This window comes from Gopherus flavomarginatus, chromosome 9 (assembly GCF_025201925.1).
Source record: "Gopherus flavomarginatus isolate rGopFla2 chromosome 9, rGopFla2.mat.asm, whole genome shotgun sequence".
Classification (NCBI taxonomy): domain Eukaryota; kingdom Metazoa; phylum Chordata; order Testudines; family Testudinidae; genus Gopherus; species Gopherus flavomarginatus.
The window spans coordinates 68,507,482-68,529,463 of record NC_066625.1 but is presented as its reverse complement, the minus strand read 5'-3'; the positions used below and the strand labels follow the sequence as shown (position 1 = coordinate 68,529,463).

The window sequence follows — 21,982 nt, the reverse complement described above, 5'->3', positions numbered from 1 at the left end:
CTGTTAAAGGTCCAGTTGGCAGTGCTGCGGTGCTAAAGCAGGCTAGTCCCTACCTGTCCTGGCACCATACTGCGCCCCGGAAGCAGCCAGCAGGTCCGGCTCCTAGGCTGCGGGCTCACAGTGCTCCATAGGCAAGAACAGTTCATAGAGCCTTCTTCCCCCCCCCACCTATTAGTGCTGGACCTGCTGGCCACTCCTGGGATGCACGCATTAAGACAGGCAGGCTGCACCACTGATCGGGAGCCCCCTGAGATAAGCCCGTGCCCCAACCCCAAGCCCGTGCCCCAGCCCTAAGGCCCCCGAACCTGAAGCCCCCTTCTGCATCCCAAAGCCCTCATCCCAGCCCCACCCTAGAGCCCACAACCTCAGCCCAGAGCCCATATCCCCTCATGCACCCCTACTCCCTGCCACAGCCCAGAGCCCCCACCAAACCTGGAGTCCCCTTCTGCACCCTAAAGCCCTCATTCCTGGCCCCAGCCCAGAGCCCTCATACCTCCAGACCCCAACCCCTTGCTTCAACCCAGAGACCCCTACCAAATCCTGAACCCCTCATCCCTGGCTCCACCCCAGAGCTCTTACCTCCTCCTACAGCCCAACCCCAACCTCAACCTGCAGCCCCCTCCCATACTCCAAATCCCTTGGTCCCACCCCCAGCCTGGAGCCCTCTCCTGCACCCCAAACCTCTCATTCCTAGCCCCACCCCAGAGCCCACACCCCCAGCCCAGAGCCGTATTCCCTGCCACATTCCAACTTCCTGCCTCAACCCACAGCCCCCTCCCACATTCCAAATACCTTGGCCCTACCCCCCCCAGTCTGGAACCCCCTCTTGCACCCCAATCCCCTAATCCCCCCCAAAGCCTGCACCCCCAAGCAGAGCCCTCATCCCCTCCCGCACCCCAAGCCCCTGCCCTAGCCCAGTGAAAGTGAGTGAGGGTGGGGGAGAGCAAGCCACTGAGGGAGGGGGGATGTGGGGAGTGGGGCCTCGGGGAAGTTAATATAGTACATTTCGCAAATAATAAACTTTCTCAGGGGAAAAATGTTAGGTTAAAAAGATTAGTGTCATTCTGACACTGAGATCCAAAGTCACACTTTTAGCACTGTTACATTTTACAAGTGTAGACTAACTTTTACATATTTGAACACTTCTTTTATTGGCTTTCTGATTACACATAAATATAGTTGTAAATGTTTACACCTTTTTTAAGTGTAGGGGTGACATTGGACTGTAGTCAGCCTTGTGCTGTACTTCTATAGTAAGAAAGGACAAGAAACACTTTTCAAGGAAGTATTCTATTGCTCAAATCAACAGTTAACATGTTTTCTACCAATCATTTTTGAACAATGCAGGAATAGTCTTGTGACAGATAAGGCAACTTTCTGCAATGTCTTTGGGAGACTATATTATATTAAGTGTGTGAATGATTTTTGTATCATTGTGGGCCAGGGATTGTATGCAATGCGTGAGTGGGGAAAGGTTACCACAGCTGCTCCAGGAAGTGAAAACAGTAGGGGATGATCAAGGCAAATTCACATGAACTTGAACAGCTTATAAGGGAGTATTGCTCATGAAATAGGAAATGAACAAGAACCCATTGTCTCCAAAGTGCTACTTTGTTTTGTTGCTTTTATTCAAAGTAAAAGATAAGACCTAATTTCCTTCTCTGGCAACCAACCAGACAATTTGGCAGTCTCCCAAAGTGAATACTTTTGAAGGGAAATTAAACTAACTCCCCTAACAACTGATCAGAACAATGTATGTGAAGGGAAGGAAAGAATAATGGGGGCATCACATGAACTCTTCTAAACAATGAAAGAAAAGTTCTGTTGATTGAGGGCTGGATTGTGATACCCTTATAGTGAATCAGTGGGACTACTTGTGGATTAAAAGATGTTGCTTAACAATATTAAAAAAGGGTAACAGAATCTATACTCCGGGAAGTACAAATGACATGTCAACGTCCTATCAGGAAACTGACCATGTGGTCCTATAGGAGGTGGAATTAAACTTCACATAGCACTCATGCTTTAAACACAAACATAATTAAGACATCAGTTAAATACCTTTTCAAATTTGATTGGAAAACTGAGATTCAGCTTCCTCCATCTCCAAATGCTAGTTTGTTCCTTAACTGAGAAACATAAATTGTTCCTTCCGTTTGTGAATATGCTAAAGATAGTGCCCCAAACATCTCTAACTTATATTTGAAGGATACAGAAAATCAGAATGTGATCTTGATGCTGTGATTCTGATGATCTTGAAACTAATGTAATTTAATTATAGAAATAACTAAAAATCAATTCATGTCCAACTCGCTTATTTACATTAAAGCTATTGCTTAAGTTCATAAAACCTTTGATGCCATGAAGTTAGATGATCACTTACAACATTGGTATTTTCAATTACTATAGGAAACAGTTTCTTTTCTGTGAAACTGATTTCATGCCTTTTGGCTATTTCTAATTTATTTTTTTCCCCAACTATCAAGATTCGGATTGCAGAAGCCGTGACAGGAGGGTTTCTCTCCAAGGTGCATGTCATTCACATCAGGACACATGCAGCAGCCTGTCACCCATGAAAAGTGCTCTCAGCGTGCAAGAAACAGAACTAAGGTATTGTACTTAGTAAAATCAAACATGTAGAGTGGCATTTATTGTCACTGAATAGCATTTAGTATGTGTGTATGATATAATCAAGGATATGTCTACAATTTATGTAAGGCCTTATGTTTCCATCATTAGGTGATAGGGAGAATAGCAGATCTCTATAATCTATCAGTAGGCAGGTCAGGAAACCTACAGTGGAACAGAAGTGGCTCCATAGAGCAATTAGGACTGTCAAGCAATAAAAAAATTAATCACAATTAATTGCACAATTAATTGCACTATTAAACAATAATAGAATATAATTTCTTTAAATATTTTTGGATGTTTTCTACATTTTCAAATGTATTTATTTCAATTACAACACAGAATACAAAGTATACAGTGTCCACTTTATATTTATTTTTTATTACAAGTGTTTGCACTGTAAGAAAACAAAAGAAATAGTATTTTTCAGTTCACCTAATACAGTACTGTAGTGCAATCTCTTTAGCATGAAAGTTGAACTTAAAGTTGCAGAATTATGTACAAAAAAACTGCATTCAAAAATAAAACAAGATAATCTTTTAGAGCCTGCAAGTCCATTCAGTCATAAGAACATAAGAATGGCCGTACTAGGTCAGACCAAAGGTCCATCCAGTTCAGTATCCTGTCTACCAACAGTGGCCAATGCCAGGTGCCTGAGAGGGATTGAACCTAACAGGTAATGATCAAGTGATCTCCTGCCATCCATCACCACCCTCTGACAAACAGAGGCTAGGGACACCATTCCTTATCAATCCTGGCTAATAGCCATTAATGGACTTAACCTCCATGAATTTATCCAGTTCTCTTTTAAACCCTGTTATAGTCCTAGCTTTCACAGCCTCCTCAGGCAACGAGTTCCACAAGTTGACTGTGCTCTGTGTGAAGAAGAACAGTCCTATTTCTTGTTCAGCCAATGGCTCAGAAAAACAAGTTTGTTTACATTTGAAGGAGATAATGTTGCCCACTTCTTCTTTACAATGTCACCTGAAAATGAAAACAGGCATTCTCATGGCACTGTTGTAGTCAGTGTTGCAAGATATTTACATGCCAAATGAGCTAAAGATTCGTATGTCCCTTCATGCTTCAACTACCATTCCAGGGGACATGTGTGCATACTGATGACAGGTTCTGCTCGTTGACAATCCAAAGCAGTGCGGACCAACACATGTTCATTTTCATTATCTGAGTCAGATGCCACCAGCAGAAGGTTGATTTTCTTTTTTGGTGGTTTGGGTTCTGTAGTTTTTGCACTGGAGTGTTGCTCTTTTAAGACTTCTGAACACATGATCCACACCACATCCCTCTCAGATTTTGGAAGGCACTTCAGATTCTTTAACCTTGGGTCAAGTGCTTTAGCTATCTTTAGAAATCTCACATTGGTACCTTATTTGCGGTTTGTGAAATCTGCAGTGAAAATATTCTTAAAATGAACAACATGTGCTGGGTCATCATCTGAGACTGCTATAACATGAAATATGCGGCAGAATGCAGGTAAAACAGAGCAGGGGACATACAATTTTCACCCAAGGAGTTCCGTCACAAATTTAATTAACACATTATTTTGTTTTAATGAGCGTCATTAGCATGGAAGAATGTCCTCTGGAATGGTGACCAAAGCATGAAGGGGCATATGAATGTTTAGCATATCTGACATGTAAATACCTTTCAATGCCAGCTACAAAAGTGCCATGCAAATGCCTGTTCTCACTTTCTTATGACACTATAAACAAGAAGAGGATAGCGTTATCTCCTGTAAATGTAAACAAACTTGTTTGTCTGAGCAATTGGCTGAACAAGAAGTAGGACTGAAGTGGTCTTGTAGGCTCTGAAGTTTTACATTGTTTTGTTTTTGAGTGCAGTTATGTAACAAAACAAAATGTACATTTGTCAGTTCCACTTTCACAGCAAAGAGATTGCACTACAGTACTTGTATGAAGTGAATTGAAAACTACTATTTTTTTGTTTATTGTTCTTACAGTGCAAATATTTGTAATAAAAAATATACACATTGATTTAAAATATAAAATACAATATGCATGAAAATGGAGAAAAACATCCAAAATATTTAATAAATTTTAATTGGTATTCTATTGTTTAACAGCATGATTAAAATAGTGATTAATTGTGATTAATTTTTTTAATCGTGATTAATTTTTTTAAGTTAACTGCATGAGTTAACGGCGATTAACTGACAGTCCTAAAAGCTATACTATAGTTTGGCAACATCCTGATTTCTTAATATGCACACCATAGACAGCGGATCCTCAGTGGTCTGCAGTGAGGATGCAGTCTGTGAAAATATAGGAGTTAAAGATAATCCAGCTTTTCACATGGGACCTATTTTTTAACTTCCTACAGAATAAAAATATTGCCTAATACTGTTGCCTGAGGCAGCAATAAAATCTGGATGGGTGGTGTTCATAGAAGACAGCACAGGTTCATACTTGTGTGCTATGAATGACAAAACCCTTTCTTACATTTTTTTCAATGATATTTTTACATTTCAAAATTAGAGCATCCTAAAGGTTGTACAATTGATTAGCTTCTCTATGTACTTTGAAAGAGGAGAATTACTGAAAGAAATTTCTCACATAAAATTGGTTTTGCAATTCAGCAGCTCCTTTTCTCCCATGTATCATTAAACCTCAGTTTTACACTCTGTAGAGTATGTAAATAAAAAATGGAGTGAGCTTTAAAATGTGCAGGCACAACACAGACTGGACACAGACAAAGTGCATACCGATATTCAGTCATAATACAAGGACAGATGGAATTTTGGGTCCTGTTAATTTTACCATTTATCAAGGGCCAAATCCTGAAGTCTTTAGTCCTTCCTCCCTGAAATCATTGAGAGGTGAAAGCCTGGTTCCTATTGACTTCAGTGGGATGAGGATTTCACCCTGAGAGTTTTGCTTTAGGGAGGAGTACAGGAGTTAATAATGGTCAAAGTACAAGATCACTTCTGATTTCTTGGTATATACAAAAAGTCCACTGAAATCAATGAGAGGTTTTATTTATATAAGGAATACAGGACCAGGCTCTAAGTACTTACAGGCACACATCTTGACATAGAAAATGTCAGCCCTAGCAGTTAAAGTTTGTCAAAGTTATAAGCTACTTGAAAACAGGGTCTAATAATGGGAAATGTCAGGTAACCTTAACCATAGGCATCACTGTAAACCATCTATAATGTATCTCATTTTTATCTCAGTGAAATTAAACATTTAAAATACATCTGGTGAATCAGAACTATATCTGAATCAGGTCAAATCATTTTACAGGATATTAGCTGCGTATTTCTCACTGATTTCACTAGAGTTCCTTGGTTAAAACTCTGCAACAGGAAACCACTGGAGGCAGTTGGGAGTGACCCTTGTTATGTGATTGGGAGGGTTCCTTCAGAAACCTGACCACAGGGACTAGGAAATAAAGTTTCTATTTCCTGCCAGCACTCCTGTGTGTGAGGCCCTCCTTGTTACAAACACTATTAGAGTACCAGGGACTACTGTCCTAAAGATCCTATACATCACGACTTATCTTCACCACGGTTACTATATAACAGAGGATTTACCCTTACTTTACACCACGTTGTGCTTCTGTGAACACCAGGGCAAGGGCCCTGGAAACTGGAGGACTATGGAATTAGAAAGCTGCTGCAACGAACCCATTACAAGGTCCTTGGAAGTAGCCAGATCAGTCCTAAAAATGGCCAGGGAGGCACGGCCAAGGCAATCAGGGTTTAGTTCATCTATTACTTACCCTCAGGAGCTGGAGAAATTACAGTGCTACACTATTTAAATGAGCAAATTTGATTTCAATGTAAATACCCATATCTAGTAAGTGAGAGCAACTCAGTAGCAACCTCTGCACTTCCCTGAGCACAGCAGCGATGATTGTAATCAACCTTTATGTCAGTCTTGCAATAGTGGGGTGGAAGCTCCTTATTCCTTCCTCTTACTGCATGGCCATATAAGGGGTAGTCACAGTCTAGCCCCAAGTTATGAATAGGGCCCTACCAAATTCATGGACGTATCACGAGCCATGAAATAAGCCCTCTCCTGTGAAATTTAGCTATTGGAGGGGAGGCAGAGGGGCAGCCCTAGAGCTTCCTGCAGCTGGAGGAGGTATCCGGAGGTGAGTCTGATCTCCCCTGAAAGCAGACAGGTGGGGGAAGAGCAAGTCCTGTCCTTCCCCAGCCCGGCTGGAACTAGCAGCTAGGACCCCCCGGCTGGAGCACTCCCAGCAGGACAGGGTTGGTCAGACCCACCTCCTCATCCAGGATCCTCCTCCGGCTGCAGGAAGCTCCATGGCTGCTGCCTTCAGAGCCCAGCTCTGGCAGTGTAGAAGTGAGGATGGCAATCCTGCAACTGCCCTACAACAGATTTGTGCTCCTCTCCCCCCACAGGACCCCCTGGTCACAAAACATAATCATAACACAAGAACTAGAGGTTGCCAAATGAAATTAATAGGCGGCAGATTTAAAACAAACAAAAGGAATTATTTCTCCACACAACACATAGTCAACCTGTGGAACTCTCTGCGAGAGGATGTTGTGAAGGCCAAGACTATAACAGAGTTCAAAAAAGAACTAGATAAATTCATGGAGGATAGGCCCATCGATGGCTATTAGCCAGGATGGGCAGGGATGGTGTCCCTAGCCTCTGTTTGCCAGAAGCTGGGAATGGGCGACAGGGGATGAATCACTTGGTGATTACCTGTTCTGTTAATTCCCTCTAAAGCACCTGGCACTGGCAACTGTTAGAAGACAGGATACTGGGCTAGATGGACCTTTGGTCTGACTCAGTATGGCCATTCTTATGTAACACTGTCAAGTTTCAGATGTAAACATCTGAAAATATGAAATTGACTTATTTTTCAAATACTATGGCTGTGAAATTGACCAGAATGGACCATGAATTTGTTAGGGCCCTAGTTATGAAAAAAGCCTATGTAAAAGTGAAAAATACACAATACAATGAATACAAATTCCAGACCCTGCCTCAAACTTCAAACTATACTCCAGTCCATCAAAAGGAAGTGTGTGATGGGAACAGTGGATTTTGCAAATATTTGCTATATGTCTATATGTTATATAAACTTCTGTACTGTATAAGATAACAGTTAATAGAGCAATAAGAACATAAGAACAGCCGTACCGGGTCAGACCAAAGGTCCATCTAGCCCAGTATCTGTCTACCGACAGTGGCCAATGCCAGGTGCCCCAGAGGGACTGAAGCTAACAGGCAATGATCAAGTGATCTCTCTCCTGCCATTCATCTCCATCCTCTGATGAACAGAGGCTAGGGACACTATTCTTTACCCTTCCTGGCTAATAGCCATTTATGGACTTAGCCACCATGAATGTATCCAGTACCCTTTTAAACATTGTTATAGTCCCAGCCTTCACAACCTCCTCAGGTAAGGAGTTTCACAAGTTGACTGTGCGCTGTGTGAAGAAGAACTTCCTTTTATTTGTCTTAAACCTGCTACCTATTAATTTCATTTGGTGACCCCTAGTTCTTGTATTATGGGAATAAGTAAATAACTTTTCCTTATCCACTTTCTCCACTTCACTCATGATTTTATATACCTCTATCATAGCCCCCCTTAGTCTCCTCTTTTCCAAGCTGAAGAGGCCAAGCCTTTTTAATCTTTCCTCGTATGGGACCCTCTCCAAACCCCTAATCATTTTAGTTGCCCTTTTCTGAACCTTTTCTAGTAATAGAATATCTTTTTTGAGGTGAGGAGACCACATCTGTACACAGTATTCGAGATGTGGGCATACCATGGATTTATATAAGGGCAATAATATATTCTCAGTCTTATTCTCTATCTCCTTTTTAATGATTCCTAACATCCTGTTTGCTTTTTTGACCGCCTCTGCGCACTGCGTGAACATCTTCAGAGAACTATCCATGATGACGCCAAGATCTTTTTCCTGACTCATTGTAGCTAAATTAGCCCCCATCATATTGTATGTATAGTTGGGGTTATTTTTTCCAATGTACATTACTTTACATTTATCCACATTAAATTTCATTTGCCATTTTGTTGCCCAATCACTCAGTTTTGTGAGATCTTTTTGAAGTTCTTCACAATCTGCTTTGGTCTTAACTATCTTGAGTAGTTTGGTATCATCTGCAAACTTTGCCACCTCACTGTTTACCCCTTTCTCCAGATCATTTATAAATAAATTGAATAGGATTGTTCCTAGGACTGACCCTTGGGGAACACCACTAGTTACCTCTCTCCATTCTGAGAATTTACCATTAATTCCTACCCTTTGTTCCCCGTCTTTTAACCAGTTCTCAATCCATGAAAGGACCTTCCCTTTTATCCCATGACAGCTTAATTTATATAAGAGCCTTTGGTGAGGGACCTTGTCAAAGGCTTTCTGGAAATCTAAGTACACTATGTCCACTGGATCCCCCTTGTCCACATGTTTGTTGACCTCTTCAAAGAACTCTAATAGTTTAGTAAGACACAATTTCCCTTTACAGAAACCATGTTGACTATTGCTAAATAGTTTCTGTTTTTCTATGTGTTTGACAATTTTATTCTTAACTATTGTTTCAACTAATTTGCCCTGTACTGATGTTAGACTTATCGGTCTGTAATTGCCGGGATCACCTCTAGAGCCCTTTTTAAATATTGACATTACATTAGCTAACTTCCAGTCATTGGGTACCAAAGCCGTTTTAAAGGACAGGTTACAAACCTTAGTTAATAGTTCCACAACTTTACATTTGAGTTCTTTCAGAACTCTTGGGTGAATGCCATCTGGTTCCGGTGACTTGTTAATGTTGAGTTTATCAATTAATTCCAAAACCTCCTCTAGTGACACTTCAATCTGTGACAGTTCCTCAGATTTGTCAACTACAAAGGATGGCTCAGGTTTGGGAATCTCCCTAACATCCTTAACCGTGAAGACTGAAGTAAAGAATCCATTTAGTTTCTCCGCAATGACTTTATCGTCTTTAAGTGCTCCTTTTGTATTTTGATCGTCAAGGGGCCCCACTGGTTGTTTAGCAGGCTTCCTGCTTCTGATTTTGTTATTACCTTTGGAGTTTTTGGCTAGCCGTTCTTCAAACTCCTCTTTGGCTTTTCTTATTACACTCTTGCACTTAAGCTGGCAGTGTTTGTGCTCCTTTCTATTTGCCTCACTAGGATTTGACTTCTACTTTTTAAAGGAAGTCTTTTTATCTCTTACTGCTTCTTTTACATGGTTGTTAAGCCATGGTGGCTCTTTTTTAGTTCTTTTACTGTGTTTCTTAATTTGGGGTATACATTGAAGTTGGGCCTCTATTATGGTGTCTTTAAACAGGGCACATACAACTTGCAGGGATTTCACTTTAGTCACTGTGCCTTTTAACTTTTGTTTAAATAACCCCCTCATTTTTGTATAGTTCTCTCTTTTGAAATTAAGTGCCACAGTGTTGGGCTGTTGAGGTGTTCTTCCCCGCACAGGGATGTTGAATGCTATTGTATTATGGTCACTATTTCCAAGCTATATGGTCCTGCTATAGTTACCTCTTGGACCAGCTCCTGCGCTCCACTTAGGATTAAATCTAGAGTTGCCTCTCCCCTTGTGGGTTCCCGTACCAGCTGCTCCATGAAGCAGTCATTTAAAGTATTGAGAAATTTTATCTCTGCATTTCATCCTGAAGTGAAATGTTCCTAGTCAACATGGGGATAATTGAAATCCCCCACTATTATTGGGTTCTTAATTTTGATAGCATCTCTAATTTCCCTTAGCATTTCATCATCACTATTATTGTCCTGGTCAAGTGGTCGATAAAAGATCCCTAATGTTATATTTTTATTAGAGCATGAAATTTCTATCCATAGCGGTCCTATGGAACGTGTGGATTCGCTTAAGATTTTTACTTCATTTGAATCTACATTTTCTTTCACATATAGTGCCACTCCTCCCCCTGCACAACCTCATCTGTCCTTCCGATATATTTTGTACCCCGGAATGATTGTGTCCCATTGATTGCTCTCAGTCCACCAGGTTTCTGTGATGCCTATTATATCAATATCCTCCTTTATCACAAGGCACTCTAGTTCACCCATCTTATTATTTAGACTTCTAGCATTTGTGTACAAACATTTTAAAAACTTGTCCGTGTTTATTTGTCTGCCCTTTTCTGATGTGCCAGATTCTTTTTTATGTGACTGTTTATCATCTGATCTGGCCCTTATGTTATCCCTCGTCCGTCCTCTGTTCCTGACTATAACCTGGAGATTCCCTATCATCAGACTCTCCCCTAAGAAAAGTCTGTGTCTGATCCACATTCTCCTCTGCAGCAGTCGGCTTTCCCCCATCTCCTAGTTTAAAAACTGCTCTACAACCTTTTTAATGTTTAGTGCCAGCAGTCTGGTTCCACTTTGGTTTAGGTGGAGCCCATCTCTCCTGTACAGGCTCTTCCTATCCCAAAAGTTTCCCCAGTTCCTAATGAACGTAAACCCCTCCTCTCTACCCTAGTGCAGTGGTTTTCAAACTGGCTTATATGTACCCCTAGGAGTACTCAAGCTTTTGTCAGGCGGTACGTGAGAAAAATCCTGTAATGGCAGACAATGCATTTTATTTATTAAGACTTGGCAATTCACTGCAGAGGTGTAGCGAGCGGCCTCCATACCTTCCGACCGGAGGGGGCCCCGCAAGGAAGGGGGCCCCTAAAAGTGGCAAAAAAAATGTAAGGTATAACTAGGTAAGTGACATTTATTGATGCTATTGCACAATCCATGTCTGTTTTACTGACAAAACTGTGAAGTCATTATGATACATCATAATGCTATTGGCTACATCAGTTGTCTGTCGGTCAGTTTCGAATTTTAGTTGGACCCATTCAAAGAATGTGTATTTGCATTCATAATGGCGGTCGGCGGATAAATGTTATTAATTTAGTTGTTTAGTTTTTTATCGTTTCCAACGCAGAAGCGTGCTTTGTGATGTCTAAGAGAATGTATAAGAGCGGAGCTAGTAAACGAAAGGCAGCAAAAGATGCCGAGAAGGAACTTGAGAAAATTCCAAAGCTGTCAACGTATTTTGCGCTGCAATCCAACGTACAGGTACAGGCACATGAAACGGACAGCGCTAGCAGCGAAGAATCGTATCCAGAAGTATCTAGAAGTGTTTCAAGTGAGGTCGAAGGTGAAGCCAGTTGTTCTACCAAACAAACTGTGACAGATATTCCAGCTGCTGCCGGGAAAGAAGTATCTGAATCTGAACCACTGACTGATGATCCAGGAGATTGACCGTCTATAATATCGGACAGGCAAGTGTGTGACGTTGCACGTGGCCCACCGCAGCAGAATGAAAGTTACGAATTTCCATTTAACGAGGAAAGACAGAGGTTCACAAGTACTCATTTCTATCGAACCATGGCAAATGGCGAGAAAATAAGACATTCATAGTTAATGTACTCAGTTCAGAAAGATGCCATTTTTTGTTTTTGTTATAAATTATTTGGCACTGGCAACATACCGCTATGTCATGGAACATCTGCTTGGAAAGCACTGTCAAAAAGACTTCAGCAGCATGAAACAGGCAAAGGTCATCAAGACTGTATGGTGAAATGGTTTGACCTTCGGTTAGGCATAGTAAACCGTACATCTATTGACCAACTCGAATTGCAGGCTTTTCTGATAGAAAGAGATTTCTGGAGAAAAGTCAAACGCATGGTTGATGTCATTATTTTCTTGTCCGAAAGAAACTTTGCATTTCGAGGAAGTAATGAAAAGCTCGGCGATCCTTCCAATGGCAACTTTTGGGGACTGTTTGAATTGCTTGCAAAGTATGATACTGTCCTCAGCGAACTTTTACAGAGGATTAAGAAGGCAGAGACACATGTTCAGTACCTCAGTCCACAGATCCAAAACGAGCTGATTCAACTTGTTGCCAGTAACATGCAAGAGGCCAACATAGCGCAGCTTAAAAAAGCAAAATATTATTCAGTTATTTTGGACTGTACTCCCGACGTGTCACATGAAGAACAGATGTCTGTGGTGTTACGCTTTGTTGAATGCAACGGTGAAGATGGTGTCAATATTCGTGAAGCATTTGTTGGTTTTCTTAATGTTCATGATACAACTGGCGAGGGCTTATTGGAAGCGTTTCTTGAAAAGGCAAACAACTTAGGAATAGACATTGCTGACATGAGAGGCCAAGCTTATGATAACGGCGCAAATATGAGAGGAAAAAATAAAGGAGTTCAAACCCGCATGCTAGAAATAAATGACCGTGCCTTGTATGTACCATATGGAGCTCACACTTGGAATCTTGTGATCTCAGACGCGGCAAGGTCATCGAAATATGCCATTGACTTTTTCCATCTGATTAACAGAATATACGTTATCTTTTCTTCTTCACCTTCACGTTGGGATATACTTCAAGAACATATGCCAATATCTGTTAAAGGGTTATTGGATACTCGTTGGGAGTCGAGAATTGATGCTGTGAAGCCATTGCATTATCACCTTGAAGAATTGTGCAATGCTTTGTCATCTTTGCGAGAATATGCGCTCGAAAAGAAAGATGGCAATACAGCAACAGAAGCCGGTGCGCTTTTAGACCATGTTACTATGTGGCCTTTTGTTCTGACTGTGTACACGTGGTACGATATACTATTTCACGTCAATAAAACCAGCAAATTAATTCAGTCACCAGATATGTCAATTGACGTACTGCAGGCAGAAGTTGGTGCTACAATGAAGGTTTTGGAAGACTATCGAAATACAGGATAGATCTCTGTGGTCACAAATGCATGTGAAATAGCAGAGCGTATGGGTATTGAGCAGGAGTTTCCAGAAACCAGGGTGCGACGTAAGAAGAGAATGTTTGATTACGAATGTGCTGATGATTCGAGTCGTCTTTCTGCCGAAGAAAAATTCAAATCGCAGTTCTTTCTTGTTCTCACTGATCAGGCCATATCTTCTGTTTCGTCGCGATTTGACCAACTCGTGGAGTGGTATAAGTTGTCTGGATTTCTGTACAACGCTAACAGCCTGAAGCAGTGTCACAGAGAAAATGAACTGGAGAATCACAGCAAAAATTTTGAAAGAAAAATGGGAGACATTGATGCCAACGAACTCATAATGGAATTGAATCGTTTTATTTATGTCATGGAGAAAGAGAAAGGACTTGTCATGGCAAACAATTTTTTAACTTACATATATAAGAACAGCCTTCAGGAGATATATCCAAATCTTTGCATTTGCATCAGAATTCTTCTGAACACACCAGTTACTGTCGCTGATGTTGAAAGGAGCTTCAGCAGAATGAAACTGATCAAGAATATCCTGCGCTCAACCATGACAGATGACAGGCTTTCTGCACTTGCAGTTATCTCAATCGAAAACAAGATTGCCAGATCTCTGGATTATGACGCATTGATTAACCAATTTGCAGAGAACAAGGCTCGAAAGAAGCGCTTTGCGTAAATACGGAATACATGTACACTGTAGGCCTATGTATACATAATATGAACCCTGTATATTGTATAAAATAAATACCGCATTCCAGTTTCTGCATTGTAAGGGGCCCCGGACATATGTTCGGAGGGGGCCACGTTCTTTGTTGCTACTGTCCTGATTTATTGACAGGTATATCATGACCCTATCTCAGATCAGGGTTCATGGTAGATGACATTATTTGGAAAGGGGTACGTGGCCTGAAAGGTTTGAAAACTACTGCCTTAGTGGCTAGAATACTCACCCAGGATGTGGAAGACCCGCAGTACCAGTTTCACCTCTGCCAGATAAGGAGAAGGGATTTGAACAGGGATCTGCCACCTCTCAGTTAAATGTAACCACTCGGCTATTCGGTATTCTGATGTGGGTCTCCCTCGATCTCTCCCACTGAAGTTGTTCCACTTTAATTAAATATTATTTGGGCCAGAGAAAGAGTGAGTCTCACTCTATAGCCCAGTGCCGAGGGCTTTCACCTGAGAAGTGGCAAATTTTTGTTCAAATACCTAATCCTTATGAGGCAAAGGTGGGACTTGAACCAGCAGTCTCCCACATCTCAAATAGGGCAGAGGTGCTTTTGAAAATTGTATCTTATATAGAAAAATGTTCATTATATTTTTAAAAAAATCAATTAAAACACTTCTCAGCCGATGTGAATGTTCCACAGCAGGGCTGAGAATCCATACACAAAGTAGTAAGCTGGTACGTGACAAATAGAAACTGAAGCAGACAGAAACAAATTGATTAGTCTAGTTTCACTTTCTAAACTGAGTGAAATGAAAGCAAACAGACAAAACCAAAAAACTCCTGCCAGCATCAGGGGCGGCTCTAGACATTTTGCTGCCCCAAGCACTGCAGGCAGGCTGCCTTCGGTGGCTTGCCTGTGGGAGGTCCCAGGTCCCGTGAATTCGGTGGCAGCCTGTGGGAGGTCCGCCGAAGCTGCGGAACCAGCAGACCCTCTGCAGGCATGCCGCCAAAGGCAGCCTGCCTGCCGTCCTTGCGGCGACTGGCACAGCGCCCCCCGCAGCTTGCTGCCCCAAGCATGTGCTTGGCGTGCTGGTGCCTGGAGCCACCCCTGGCCAGCATGAATTAATTTTTTCTAAGTACTAATCTAAGGTGGTATTGTAAGGACCATATATTTACTTGTATTTTGACATATCTTTAAGTCTAGATGTGCAAACCAGTCATATGACTGGATAAATCTTATTTACGCACACAAGTCCCAATTCAGCAAGCTATTTAACCTGTGCTTAACTGTAAGTATGGGAATAGCCCCACTGATGTCATGGTACACAGACAGTCCTTTAATAGCTGCCATTATTAGTTAAACTTTTCTTTGTATTTTATGTACAGCAGTCCTTACCAAATCATAGCAGAGCTATACAGGTAACGTTCACAATCCACTAGGTTTGTATAGGCTGATTCTATTATAGTTTGGACTTTTTGATGTTGCTTCCTCCAATTTAATGCTCATGTGACTATAATTGCTGAATGTTATAATGAGCAGACTAGCGCAAAAAAGGGACTTCACTATCTCCAATCATTGTCGATGTTGATTGTTATATAATTGCTTTCATTAAACTGATGTTCATTAAAATAATTAACAAGATACATCAACGTGTCGATCGTTGCAAAGAACCTAAAACTGAAAAGAAAGCAACAATGTGATAAATTGGTTCTAAATTGGTTCTAACTAGATTCTTAATCTTTAGATCAAACTGAGAGCCAAATGAATGCTTAAGAAGTCTATCCTCTTTAGACATAGGGCTTGGTGGAGGAGGGTCGAATCATTTTGTTAAGATCTAAATTCACCTTTTGGAATTCATCATTTCATAGATTTCCTGTTTTGTCTGCAGATCTTTGTGCATGCCCACCTCTGCTCAGATACTGCAACAGTGGATAGACAGACAGAAAAGCAGTGAAAATCCATGGAAATCTCTTCCTACAGCTCAGATGCAGCTATCCCTGTGGATGGGCTGTGGGAGGGAAATACTTAAACACGGGATCACTGTACAGCCCATAGCTAGTTGTATATTTGGGGTTTTCTTTAAGCAGATATTGTTGGTTCATATTGATTTGTGATGCAAAACCACAGTTACTTTTAATAATGTGGTTGTTCCAGTGCATTATCCCCAAAATTCACATAACAAAATGGCTAAACATGACATGACTTCTGTGTTGGATACCCCATCCACTCATGTTTACTGTCAACAAGAGCTAAGGCTCAAAAGAAATAACTAGGGAAGGCATGCCAGTAAAGTGAGAGGTATGTCACACACACACAAGCCTTTTAGCTATAACATGCCATGTAGTTCTCTTAGGCCACTGACTTAGAGCCGGAGCTATATATATATGTTTGGGGATTGGTCCTGCTTTGAGCAGGGGGTTGGACTAGATGTCCTCCTGAGGTCCCTTCCAACCCTGATATTCTATGACTCTATGATCAAAGAAATGTCTACACAGCTATTTTTAGCATGGGAGTGCAACCCACACTAGCACTAGTCTGTTGACCCGGGCTAGGAGGCTTGCTTCCAGATGCAGTTTAGACATCCCCAAAGGGGTTGGGCACATTGCTGATCCCTACCTCTTGCCTGACTTTCCTTCGATCACTTGTAGGGGCCTCATGGAGCTTAACTTTAGGCACCCAGGTTTGAAAATATTGGCCTTTATTTTCTGGGAGCTGGCTTTAATATGTTTGTTTTAAGTTGTAAAGGAATGTTGTCTGGGGGCAGCATGTAAATTAGACATATCCATGGGAGTTCAGTATGCATGAGGATTTATTTTTGCATTTCATTTCAGGAGATAAATGTTTAATTTATTCTGTTTGTCATGTTGAACCTCTGTAGACAAAATTACCACCTTTAAAAGATATCCAAAAAAAAACCCCAGTTCCCCTCTTTCTACCCTCATCTTCCACAACTTGAATCCAGGCAAAGATTTGTGATATTTATGAGGTAAAACAATTCTAGATTCAAATAGTGTACATGCAGCACAGAGAACCCTGATCCAGACTGGGATCATGTGTTGCTAGGTGCTGTACAAATGTGAAAGTAAACATGGTCTCTATCTCACTTTTAAAATAATGCCACTACCTGGGATGCATAAACTGTAGTTGACATTTATGAGTATTGGATGTTTTATTTAGCAGTTTAGTGAAGAAAAATATGGGCTCGTCATTAAAGTTGATAGCTTTTGCTGCATTTGTACAAATAACAGGACCATAAGTTCTTTGAGGCAGAGACCATGTTTACCTTCACAGTTGTACAACATCTAGCACTGCAGAATCCCAGTCTGGATTAGTGTTAATAAGGGCAGTTGTATGTAATTATAAGGCCAGAACCTCAGCTGGTGTAAATCTGCATAGTTTTCTAGAAATCAATAGAGCTATGCTGATCTACACCAGCTGAGGATCTGGCCCATAGAGCGGTATATCCCAGAATATTGTATAAAGCATCCAGTATGTGTATTTTTGGTAATAACAGACACTGATATATTTTTCAGAAACTAGCATTTGTACAAAAACAGTCCTGGAATGGGAACACACAGAAAAATATATCTTGGCCAGAATATTTCAGAAGGAGAAAACCAGTATGTTGATAAGAGATGGCTGCAGCTCTTTGTGCTTTGATTGCTTTTCTACTGGAGTTAGAGAGGTTTTATTTTTTAACCAGATGCCATTCTGCAGTATGTAACCCCTGTTCCAGAGGCATGCTAAAGTGGCTGTTTACATCTAATATCAAAATGAATGACTTCCCCAATGATGTGAATCACGTTCAAATATTAAACATAGTTCCTTTTAGCAGTTTGAAACAGCTGTGTTTGCTGCTTTGAACTACTGGAAGTCATGTGGATAGGAAAGCTAATCTGCCTGAGGTAAAGCTTGACTTAGCCTTGTATACCATTTACTTACAAAAAAGTCCAGACATGCTCTTTCTTTACCACCGAGTATATTGTTTTTACTTTATTGTCCTTTGACATTTAAAAAAAAATGTCAATAAGTGGCACACTCCACCTCTGTTACAGCAAAGTAGATATTTTTATTAGGCAGATTTGTAATAATAGGGCATTACTAGATTGCATATAAAATTAAGCTCCCTTGAATAACACTGAAATTTCTCTCAGTTATTCCATGGGCTTGATTCTTGTCTGGTGATCAGACTGGCTCTGCTCATTGGTGGTCCTTTCTGCTCTTCTGCCTCTCCCTAGTTCAGTTCTGCTCCCTTGATTTACTTGATTGGGCTTTGCCTTCTGAACTTCTGTAACTTAGAACTGCTGCTCCTGACTGAAATCAGAGCAGTTTTTTTAAAAACTATTAGAGAAAATAAATCCTTTTAAAGAGTTTTTGAAGAGTATTGCAGTGGTTAGAGCTACAGCACACGTATGAGGAAGGTTACATGGAGTGTTAAAGCCAGGAAGATAAGACATCAAGATACTTAGGAGAAGATGTAGAACATAATCTTGAACAAGGGTGGATGATGTTCTGTCATAGACCTCAGTGCAGTATTGAATGTATGTTAAGAAGCAGGAAAAAACTATAAGGGCCATTATTGAACTTGTGAACTTAGTGGTGTGTGACTAGAATAAACTAGCAACAGTGGGCACTGAAGAAGGGCAGAAGCAAGTGAGCTGCACAATAATAGAGAAGAAATTGTGGTCAGGACTTTGGGGTGGGGGAGAGAAGGGCTTCCTAGATCTTTGGTGCCATGCGACCTTCTAATCTTTTAAGGTGTCCTCTCTCTCTCTCTCTCTCTCTCACACACACACACACACACACCCCAGTTTGCCACTCTGGGGTCATCTTTACTTGGATCCAAACTGATTGCTTCTAGCTGTTTTCAGTCATCTGAAAACTATTCAGTCTATAATGCTGTGTTGTTGTTTTCTCTCCAGTCAGTTAAGTGATTGCTTATTGACATTAGCTTTTCATCCAGAAGTTCTAATGATGTGTATTAACACCACATATTTCCCTAGTGCATTGTCCTTGGAATTGCATTTCTTGATATAGAATAAGAGAAATATAGGGCTGGAAGGGACCTTGAGAGTTCATCTAATCCACCCCTCCTACTTCCCCCCCCCCTCATGGAGGCAGGACCATCATTGACAGGTGTTTGTCTAATCTGTTCTTAAAAACCTCTAATGACAGGGGTTCCAATAACCTCAGCCTATTCCACTGCTTAACTCTCCTTACAGTTTGAAAGTTTTTCTTAATATCTAAACCAAATCTCCCTTTCTGCAAATTAAGCCTACATTCAGTGGGTGTGGGGGGCTATTGATCACTGTCTTCTTTGTAACTTGCCTTAATATATATTTGAAGAGTGTTATCAGGACCTCCTCAATCTTCTTTTCTCAAGACTAAATGTGCCCAGTTTTTTTAACCTTTTCTCATAGGTCAGGTTTCCTAAATCTTTTATCATTATTTTTTTGTTGCTCTTCTTTGGACTGTCTCCAATTTGTCCACATCTTTCTTACGGTGTATCACCCAAAACTGAACCAAAACTAATACTCCATCTTGAGGCCTCACTAGTTTTCAGAAGAGCAGAACAGTTACCTTCCATGTCTTAGCTATGGCACTCTTGTTAATGTCCCAGAATTATATTTGCCTTTTTCACAGCTGCATCACGTTGTTGACTCATATTCACTTTGTGATCCATATGACTCCCAAATCCTTTTCAGCATTACCTGTACCCATTTTGTATTTGTATATTTAATTTTTACTTCCTAAGAGAAGTACATTGCATTTGTCTTTATTGAATTTCATCTTGTTGATTTCAGACCAATTCTGCAACTTGTCAAGGCCATTTTGAATTCTAATCCTATCCTCCAAAGTGCCAGAGAACCTCTCCCAGTGTGGTGTTACCTGCAAATTTCATAACCATGCTCTCCATTTCATTATCCAAGTCATTAATGAAAATAGTGAATAGTGCCAGACTCAGGAGAGGCCAGACTCAGGAGAGACCCCCTGCAGAACCCCTCTAGTTAAATCCTCCCAGTTTGACAGCAAACCACTGATAACTCTTTCAGTGTGTTTTTCAACCAGTTGTGCACCTACTTTATAGTAATATCATCTAACCCACATTTCCTTAGTTCCCTTATGACAGTGTTTCCCAATCTTGGGACGCCACTTGTTTAGGGAAAGCCCCTGTCAGGCTAGGCCAGTTTGTTTACCTGCCGCGTCCACAAGTTCGGCTGATCACGGCTCCCACTGGCCGTGGTTCACTGCTCCAGGCCAATGGGAGCTGCTGGAAGTGGTGGCTAGTATGTCCCTGGGCCTGTGCCAGTTCCAGCAGCTCCCATTGGCCTGGAGCAGCGAACCATGGCCAGTGGGAGCTGCGATTGGCCAGACCTGTGGACGCGGCAGGTAAACAAACCAACCCAGCCTGCCAGGGGCTTTTCCTATACAAGCAGTGGGAAACACTGCCTTATGAGAATGTCGTGTGGGACTGTGTCGAAAGCTTTGCTAACATCAAGATAAATCACATCTACTGCTTTCCTCATATTGATTAGGCCAGTAACCCTGTCAAAGAAGTAAATTAGACTGGGTTAGCATGATTTGTTCTTGATAAATCTATGTTGGCTATTACTCAGCACCCTATTATCCTCTACGTGCGTACAAACTGATTGTTTAATAATTTTTCCCATACCTTTCCAGGTCTCAAAGTTAGGCTGACTGTTCTATAATCCTCTGGGTCCTCTTTAGTCCCCTTTTTAAAGATAGGTGCTATGTGTGCCCTTTCCCAATCCTCTGTGACCTCACCCATCCTCCACGAGTTCTCAAAAATAATTAGTATTGGTTCTGAGATTGCATCAGCTAGTTCCTTAAGTATCCTAGGGTGAATTTTGTCAGGTCCTGCCAACTTGAATAAATCTAACTTATCTAAATATTCTTTCACCTGTTCTTTACCTATTCTGGCCAGTGCCCTTCCTCCCTGTTGTTAATATTAACTGTGTTAAGCATCTGGTTGTAATTAACTTTTTCAGTAAAGACTGAAGCAAAATAGGCATTAAACATCTCAACCTTCTTGCTGTTGACTGTTGTTAACTTTCCTTCCCCACTAAGTAGTGGACCTACACTTTCCTTCATCTTTCTCTTTCTCCTAATGTATTTACAGAGCCTCTTGTTTAGGAGTTCTCAAACTGGGGGTTGGGACCCCCTAAGGGTGTCATGAGGTTATTACATGGGGGGTCGCAAGCTGTCAGCCTCCACCTCAAACTACTGTAAAAAAAAAAAAGACCAAAGTCTTTTGTCATTCTGACACTAACTCCCATTTAAGACAAAAAGAATACGGTGGTAGATCAGAATATAATCCAAGGTGGTTAAATTATCACTGTAATCACTCAAGAAATTAAAAAGAGAGCAAGACTGTTAACATCTATTAGAGATCTTGTGATATTTCCCTGAAAATAATGAGACCTAATTTGAGCAATTGTAATCTGCCCTATTTAAGGGGCACAAGAGAGAGCTACTTCCCTAGACTCCAAGAGGAAGTAGTCTAAATCTTCTTGCAATCAATAGAAGATTGCTGTGTATCTCCCCCCTGCTAGTCTAGCTGCACAAGCTGACATATTGGGAAGGCAGAACCAATGCTATGTTAACTCCCCACTTTTCCATGTCCACCTGCTTAGGGGGTAAAGGAGGGAGAAGAGAATGAGCAGCACCTTCTTACCCCTATGTACCCAAACTCAAGGTTTAAGTAGGCTATGTAAGGGGATGGGGAGGAGAGCAGGTTAACCCCTTAAAGCCACAGCATGGCTATACAACCAGGCCTCAAGGAAATACTGTGATCAGATGTTACAGTCTTTTCTCTGGCCATATTCAGTCAAAACTTCTACTGATTGATTTAAATAGGAGATTTCCTGATTAAAGGCTGCAGGATTTGCCTTT

General features: G+C 41.1%; 2 protein-coding genes across 2 annotated transcripts in view; one reads left to right on the top strand and one right to left on the bottom strand.

The window, feature by feature from the left end:
• The window catches only part of RSL24D1 (ribosomal L24 domain containing 1), a 922,223-nt gene that overhangs the window by 135,863 nt on the left and 764,378 nt on the right, over window positions 1-21,982 (bottom strand). The window lies entirely within an intron of this gene.
• LOC127058538 (protein unc-13 homolog A-like) overlaps window positions 1-21,982 on the top strand; it is a 152,175-nt gene that overhangs the window by 37,061 nt on the left and 93,132 nt on the right. Inside the window, exon 6 of the mRNA XM_050968681.1 lies at window positions 2,487-2,610. Coding sequence (XP_050824638.1) covers window positions 2,487-2,610 — 124 coding nt within the window. The remainder of the gene's footprint in view (window positions 1-2,486; window positions 2,611-21,982) is intronic.